The sequence below is a fragment of the Chlorocebus sabaeus genome, chromosome 24, assembly GCF_047675955.1.
Source record: "Chlorocebus sabaeus isolate Y175 chromosome 24, mChlSab1.0.hap1, whole genome shotgun sequence".
Taxonomy (NCBI): domain Eukaryota; kingdom Metazoa; phylum Chordata; class Mammalia; order Primates; family Cercopithecidae; genus Chlorocebus; species Chlorocebus sabaeus.
In genome coordinates this window covers 11,135,369-11,143,553 of record NC_132927.1, presented here as the reverse complement: position 1 = coordinate 11,143,553, position 8,185 = coordinate 11,135,369, and the positions used below count along the sequence as shown (strand labels likewise).

Here is an 8,185-nt window from a genome sequence, read left to right as displayed (position 1 = left end):
GTGGGCAACAGAACCAGAGGCTCTCTCTTAAAAACATATGTATATACAGAGAGAGACTTACTTTTCTGACTCTGTAAGACAATAAATAATAAATTTTTGTTGTTTTAAGCAAGTAATTTTGTGGTAATTTGTTATAGCAACAATCGAACACTAATACATGTCGTATCTGACACTCAGATCCCTCCACTACACAGTGACCAAAATTCACGCAGCGATGATTGGCAATGCTGCCCCTTTACCAAGTGGTGGTAAGTTCTGGTTATAACTCACAGGGGTGAAAGCAGGAAGCTGCTACTGACCCTGACATTCTCAGAGCCATCCTCACAAAGGCATGTAGAAAGCCTTCACAACCTTCAGAAGCTTCCTTTTCATTCTCTCTATACAGCACTAAAGCATCTTAAATTTATTATTTCAGCATCTATTAAGCACCTACTATGTGTCAGGTTCCAGAAATTCAAAAGTAACTAGGACTCAGATCCTTAAGGAGTTTACAGCACAGTAGGGTGGCAGAAGACATAAACAAGTTATTATAAGGTAACAAAATATATGCAAGACAAAAATAACTTCAGGAAAAGAATCCCAGAACATGGGAATTACCATCTCCGTCTGGGGAGGGTAAGAGGGAATGAGAGGTTTGCAAAGGGGTTGAAGTCTGAGCTAGGGGGTGACTAATATCTTTGGAAGCCCCAGCTTTAGTGGGTAAGGTTCTGACACCCACTGTAGGTCCCAGTGTCATCAGATCTAGTCTCTGCTGAGGCTGCAGCAAATCTCTGAGGTTGGGAAGGGAAGGTGACCCCAGGATGAAGCGAACAGGAATTTGCTAATACCTACACATAGAGATGATCAGAGCTCTGGAGAGACATTCTCCATGACTTCTTGGAAGTTCAACAGATAAAGTGAAAGGTTCCATAAATTGTAATGTACCAGCTAGATATAAAGTATTATCCACTTGCTTGGGACTCATGCTTAGACATTGGGAAATTCCTTCTCAATTTTTGTCGCTAAACGAAGTCTATCTTCCAATTGAGAAAACAAACCCAAGATATAGACAGAAAAGTAGGTCTAGGTTTCAATGCCTAGCACGTTCCATTTAAAATACAGTAAATTTTGGCTGAAAGCACTTATCACACAATCTAGGGCAAACACCATCTCATGATTTTCCTGCCTAACCTCAATCCTGAGACCACCACAAACACACCATTTCCTATTGAACATGGATATACTCAGAAACTGAAATCTAAAGCTGGAAATGGCCTTAACGATAATTTCATAACAGTTTGTTTTACAGATGAAGAACCCTGAGGTATGGAGGAGTTAAGATTTTAAAAAAGAGAGAGAGAGAGAGAGAAACTGCCTTGGCGCAGTTATACGGACTTTGCTAGAAGAGACTGCGTCGGCTTATTTGATGTCAGCTGTCACAGCTGGAGCTTCATGAAATGTCTATTAAGAGAGAGTACAATCCATTTCCTATGAAGTCTAAAACGTAAAAGGATATTACTAAGGAATGCTACCACCTAATTTTTTTTTTTTTTTACCATCATTATTATTTCAACTAGAGTTTTGAAAAGTGATTTACCAACACTGTGTATCATTTTGTTTTTGCTAAGTACTATCAACTGGGGCAATCCCGTGTAGTAATTTATCTCTAAATAACTGGGGGTTTTCCAAAAAGACTCAAAATGTCGAAATCCAGCCTCTTTCGGGGAAACCACAGGTAACTAAGGAAAGACACCTTCGCAGGAGTTCCCCTCACACGCACCCACCCCTGGCGCAGGGCCCTGTGGAGGCGGTGGAAACGCCCCTCTGGGAGCCCAGCACTTTCTCCCGCCGACTGACGGGTGGTGCCCGGGGGCTGGAGGCGACTCTGCCAGGCTCCCGGGCTCCGCTACCGCCGCGCCGCCCCCCGGGCCTGCAGAGCTCGCGCTCTGGGGTCAGGCTGAGGACGCGGGCAGCCGGGGGGCCGGGACAGAGGGCCGGCCTGCGAGCGCGCGGCGCCGGCTAGGGACCGGGCGTGCCCACGTGACCGCCCCGCCCGCCGCCCGCCGCCCGCGGCCCGCCGAGCCCCGCCGCCTCCCTCGGGCTGCAGCTCCCGGCGTGCCCCGCACTCTCCGCTGCCCACCCGCTCGCCCGCCCCTCCTTCTCCTCCCAGTGCCACAGAGCCGGAGCCCGAGCTGCCGCCGCAGCCACAGCCGAGGGCACTATGGTAAGACGAGCGCGCTGGCCGGGAGGCCGCAGCGTGGCGAGAAAAGCCCCCCGCACGGCCCCGCACGGCCCCGGGAGTGAGGCCGCCATTTTAACCTGATTTTGGCCTCCAAGGTGGGCGCTTGTGCTCTGCGGCTCCGCTGCTCTCCAACCGACCGGCCTGCCCTCCGGCCGTCAGGCCCTGCCCTGCTGCTCTTTGGATTTTGGGGAGCGGGGAGGGCCCAGGCGCCGGCGCAGGTTGGGGGTCGGGGTCGGGGTCGAGGCCGGGGCCGGGCGGGCTGGGGCGCGAGAGGGTCTGCGGACTGCAGCCGCTTGCGCCGCCTTTGCCCTTCGCTTCCTGATTTTACTTAACACGCGAGGCTTTAAAATTGGTACGTGCTGCGAACGCTGTGTGGGTCAGGGTCTGGACGGCCTGTAATGAAACCCTTACGGGAGATTAAGGAAGAGGGAAAACACTTTTTAAAATGCTTTCTCGCCGTAAATGCTTTTACACTCGTTCCGTTAGTTTTGGAGTGTCTGCATGTGAGCTGTGGGCCGTGGGCGGTTTGGAGTTTACACTTGATTCTCTTTCCTTATGAGGAAACGTCAGTGGCTAGGATGACTTTAAAGAAAAAAATAGTAGAAGCATTAACTGAAATCCAAAAGTGTTTTTTTAAGGCCAGCCGAGTTGACACAATACAGAAGGTATTTTTGCTGCCGCTCCTGAAGCTCTGACATCACCCAGTGAAATAGGAAACATTTCAGGGATGGGACAACTTGTATTTGTCCCTTTCGCTTCCACATCCAAACCCCTTTAAGAAGGATGAATGGGCAGGATGAGTTAGACTCCTTCGCTGTATCGTCTACTGATTCTTAAAATGTGACAAATCTGATTGGACGACTTACATGGTACGGTGCAATTTTTGATGTCCAGACTAAAGTGAGTCTTCTCTAGGCAAACAGTAATTTTGGTTAAAACCAAAATACGTGTTCTGAATTACTGTTCTGTGTTTATTTTCAGGCTTCTGGAGTTACAGTGAATGATGAAGTCATAAAAGTTTTTAATGATATGAAAGTAAGGAAATCTTCTACACAAGAGGAGATCAAAAAGAGAAAGAAAGCAGTTCTCTTCTGTTTAAGCGATGACAAAAGACAAATAATTGTAGAGGAAGCAAAGCAGATCTTGGTGGGTGACATTGGTGATACTGTAGAGGACCCCTACACATCTTTTGTGAAGTTGCTACCTCTGAATGATTGCCGATATGCTTTGTACGATGCCACATACGAAACAAAAGAGTCTAAGAAAGAAGACCTAGTATTTATATTCTGGTGTGTAAAAACAAAAGAAAAAAGTACTTTTAAAATGCAAGGATTGTTGTTATCATAGTCAGTCTTACCTTTGTTTTTCTTATAAATGGGATTCAGTAATTTTTTTTTTTTTTCTGCAGGGCTCCTGAAAGTGCACCTTTAAAAAGCAAGATGATTTATGCTAGCTCTAAAGATGCCATTAAAAAGAAATTTACAGGTACAATCTTGATTATTTTATGCAGAGAAATTATTATTTATTCATTATAATAAAGTAATAGCGTAATGTTTTTTCTTTTTAGGTATTAAACATGAGTGGCAAGTAAATGGCTTGGATGATATTAAGGACCGTTCGACACTTGGAGAGAAATTGGGAGGCAATGTAGTAGTTTCACTTGAAGGAAAACCATTATAAAATGACAGTCAAGTGCCATCTGGATCTTAAGGAGCTTGCATTTCTCCAGCTCAGTCCATTGGAATAGTATTAGATTTTGTTTTTTTGTTTTTTTTCCCCCTTTCCACTGGGCCCTTCCAACACAATGAATGAAGGAAATATCATTTATTTAAGCAGCCTATCAGTGATTGCCATTAGACTGTTTAATACTGTTACTTTTATGTAGAACCCAAGGAATGCCTTCCTGTCATATTTTAGCCAAAAACAACTGGTTATATGCCTCCCTTGCAGCAAGCACTACAATGTATGTGATCGTCAATGTGAATAGCTTAGAATACTGCAAAGGATAAGCTAATTGAATGCCTTGAAAGTATTATCCACTGGTCAGATGGTCAACTTTTTTCAGTATTATTTATAGTTGCACTTGATTGCAGTTCTGTGAGGCTTGAGCATTCATACACCTCACCTGCCTTGGTAAGCCTATTTTTGTGACATGGCAGCACGGATATAACACTATGCATTAAAAGCACTTTTTGTAACAAGTTTAATATCCTAAAAGGAATGCCAATTAAGTTTTGTTAACTGTGTCATCAACTTATCCTAGTACCTCAGTGTTCATTCCTGTTACCTGCATACCTTCTTAAAAGAAATAGCTGTTATTAATGCCTTTTTGTTTTCCATTGAGTGTACACTACTGAATAAGTGTAGGACTTTTATGTTTACCATGTGAGTCCTGCAACACTAAAGATATTTTGAATATCAGTCATGATGGCAATTTCTGTATAAAAGAGCCTTAAATGGAACATTGTTTTGAGATCAAACTCCCCACCCTTACAAACATGGCCACGTTGCAATAAAAATTGTGGCATATTAGAGAATGTTGCCTTGTTTTCCTTGGAAATTTTGCAAAATGTTATGTGACACAACTTCTAGGGTAATATTAATCTCTGCACTGGTCATTTGAGAATTTTTTTTATACAACATTCATGTGTGATATTTTCCAGATCTGTTGGATTTATTTGGTTTAAAAAATATTCTATCTTAAAGCCAACTAATATAAAATACCATTGTTAAAGAATGGTACTTTTATAAACATTATTTATTTCCTATGTGTTAATATGAAGATCAGAAATTATTTTTTGCACTTTGGCATAAATACTTTTCAATATCTGATTTGTTCTCTGGATAAATTAGCATAGTTATTTTTTTATTCACATTTACATTTCTAAGTAGTTGTGTAGTAGAAGCAGGAAGCTCTTATTGCTTATTTGATCATAATGAAAATAATTTGTAAAATTCCTTTAAAAGTTTAATGATACTTCTGATGTTTCGGAACAGTCATTTCACCTACTATTTCTGAATATATTTTGCAAATTGAATTGGAATAGGAATTGATACAGCAGTCTTATTAAACATTAGTAGTGGGATTTGGCTGTGGTCCAGACTGTGCTCCTTATAGAGAATTTGATCTGCTCAGTGTGAGCGGTTTGCTGTTAGCCAGGGCTATTTATGGCAAACACATGCTTTTGTATCTTGTCATAGTTATCCACAAATGGCAAAACTGGACTTGATTCTACTGGTATGCAAAACAGGCATGCTAGTAAGCAGTCAGTCGTGGCTCAGAACTTAACCCCATAGCTCAGAGGAATGCTTTTATCAGAAAACAGGAAAGAAAATATCCCTTAAAAAGCTTTTTTGAATGTGTGGAAGTAATTTTAGTATAATTAGATTTTTTCCCATATTTTTGAAAGATTTTTCAGATGTGAACATTAAAAATAGGCTTCCATTTAAAATTATGTGAATGGTTTGGGATCTTTTTGCACTGAGCAATTTTATTTCAGGCTTCCAGTTGTCCCTGTGAGTTATCTTGGACATTTCGATGGTTTTTGGTAAGGCCAAACTCTAATAAGCAAAACAGAGAATACTGATGTATACTTAACCATATCTGTAACTGATACTTGCACCATGGAATTTTTCATTGAGTTATTTCCTCATTCTTTCAAAAAATAAGGGACTATAAATCAGTTATGTAGTATCTTTTGTTTTTGTAGCTGATTCCTTAACTTTCTTGTATGCCTCTTTAGTAATTTCAGAGATTAACTATTGCTTTAAACTGTGATACTTTGATTTACTAGATTGGCAAAACTGATACTAATATAGTTAAGTCCATCTTTGAAATACATCTTTGTGCGTAGAGCCAAAAAAAAAGATAAAATTAATAATAGTTCCCTTGTTATTTGAGATTAATTTGGCATTTGAAATGATCATTTTATTTTACAATCATTTATAATGAATCAGTGTTCCAGTTAGCTTTAAAAGGTATACGGTGCTAATTAGTAAAATATTGAAGGCAATATTTTACTGCTAGCTTGCAAAGTTATGAGAGTTTAAAAAATAAAATATATGAAGAGTTTAAAAAATAAAATATATGAAAATATTTAAAGCTGTTGAGATGTGTTTACTTGCACTTCAGAACATTAAAAGTTTAAAAACTGGTGTTTCAGATCAAAGAGGCATCATCTATATTCTGTTTTTAAGGATTTTAGTTGATAATTTCTCATTTATCAATACCAATTTTCTTTAAAAACTGAGTATTACAGCAATTAATTTTAGCATTTTCAGACAAATGGGAACAGTTGGCATGTGTCCCAAACTGGCTATCAGCTGTCATTTTCCATCATTATCTAAAATAGTGTGGCCAGCATTGTGTATTGAAATGTGCCTTTTTCGTACATTGGAAGAGAAGCCTCTTACTGGGTTTGAGTTTCGTTGATACAGAACATTTGTAGCAGCTAATTTATGGAATCTGGCAAATAAGCTTTGAGAGGAAATTCTTTTAAAAGTGTTTTCTTGTTAAGGAATAATCTCAACAATGGTAAATCATCAAGAGGTTAAGAACACTCCATTAGGTTTGCCACTCAGAAAAAACAATCTCATTTTGCTCTTCATAGTTCCTGTTTTTGCTTGCAAATTTAATAGTAAGTGGAGATGCAAAACAATGTGAATGTTCATTTTTCTATGAATAGTATTAAAGCTACTAGAGATGTGCAGGCAGGTCCCAGTAAATGTTGCCCCCCCTCCCTTTTTTTTTTTTTTTTTTTTTTGAGACAGGGTCTCACTCTATTGCCCAGGCTGGAGTGCAGTGGCAAAATTTCAACTCACTTCAAACTCAACCTCCTCGGCTCTGATAATCCTCCCACCTCAGCCTCGCAAGTAGCTGGGACTACAGGCATGCACCACCAGGCCTAATTTTTTTTTTTTTTTTTTTTTGGGGTATCTCTTTTGTAGAGACTGAGTTTCACCATGTTGCCCAGGCTGATCTCCAACTCCTGGGATCAAGCTGTCCTCTGATCTCTGCCTCCCAAAGTGCTGGGATTGCATGCGTGAGCTCCCACGCCCTGCTCAAATACCACTTTTGAAGACAGCATGAGTTTATGGTTGTTCTGTCTCCTCTTAGCCCATAAAGAAGTCTGAGGCTTTTCTTTTGCTCTGGAGTATCCAACTAATTGCTTTATTTCCATGTAGAATTAGAGGAATCATCTCTCCACCTAATTTTCCTCTCATAATGCAATTGGGCAAATTAAGTCTCTAAGCCTCAGTTTTTTAACCCATAGTATGGGAACGATAATATCTGTTTACCATATGTTTCCTGAGCACTAAATATGGAAATGGTTTTTGAAAACAGGAAAATGCCATGTAAATGTAGTAATATGTTTATTCATTGTTAATAACTATGTAAGTAGATATTAAATGTTTTCATTAAAAGTAAGATGTATTATAAATCATTGAACCTCTATTTTTATAAATTCTGTGTGTGTGTATATATATACACACACACACACATATATATATACACACACACATTTTTTTTTTTCTTTTTTGGACAGGATTTCACTCTATTGCTCAGGCTGCTGTGCAGTGGCACAATCATAGCTCACTATAACCTTGAACTCCTGGGCTCAAGTGATCCTCCCACCTCAACTTCCTGAGCAGCTGGGATTATAGACGTGCACCACTATGCCCAGCTAATTTTTTTTTTATTTTTTATTTTTTTTGAGACAGAGTCTCACTCTTATCACTCAGGCTGGAGTGCAGTGGTATGATCTCGGCTCACTGCAACCTCTGCCTCCTGGGTTCAAGCAATTCTGCCTCAGCCTCCCAAATAGCTGGGACTACAGGCATATGCCACCACACCTAGCTAATTTTTGTATTTTTAGTAAAGATAGGGTTTCACCATGTTGGCCAGGCTGGTCTCAAACTCCTGACCTCAGGTGATCTGCCTGCCTCAGCCTCCCAAAGTGCTGG

The 8,185-nt window shown here is 40.4% G+C and overlaps 1 protein-coding gene across 4 annotated transcripts; it reads left to right on the top strand.

The window, feature by feature from the left end:
- Positions 1-2,030: 2,030 nt before the first annotated feature.
- On the top strand, positions 2,031-6,317 carry CFL2 (cofilin 2). Of its 4 annotated transcripts, XM_073010921.1 has the most exons (5): positions 2,031-2,203; positions 2,860-3,090; positions 3,203-3,510; positions 3,630-3,706; positions 3,789-6,317. In XM_073010921.1, exons 2-5 carry the CDS (start codon positions 3,088-3,090, stop codon positions 3,899-3,901), a joined length of 501 nt encoding a protein of 166 aa, XP_072867022.1. In that variant the 5' UTR covers positions 2,031-2,203; positions 2,860-3,087; the 3' UTR covers positions 3,902-6,317. The 4 variants fall into 4 exon arrangements, with proteins under 4 accessions (XP_072867022.1, XP_007984652.1, XP_072867023.1 ...); XM_007986461.3 differs by lacking the exon at positions 2,860-3,090 and having other exon boundaries at positions 2,037-2,203; XM_073010922.1 differs by lacking the exon at positions 2,860-3,090 and having other exon boundaries at positions 2,148-2,316.
- The last annotated feature ends 1,868 nt before the right edge of the window (positions 6,318-8,185 follow it).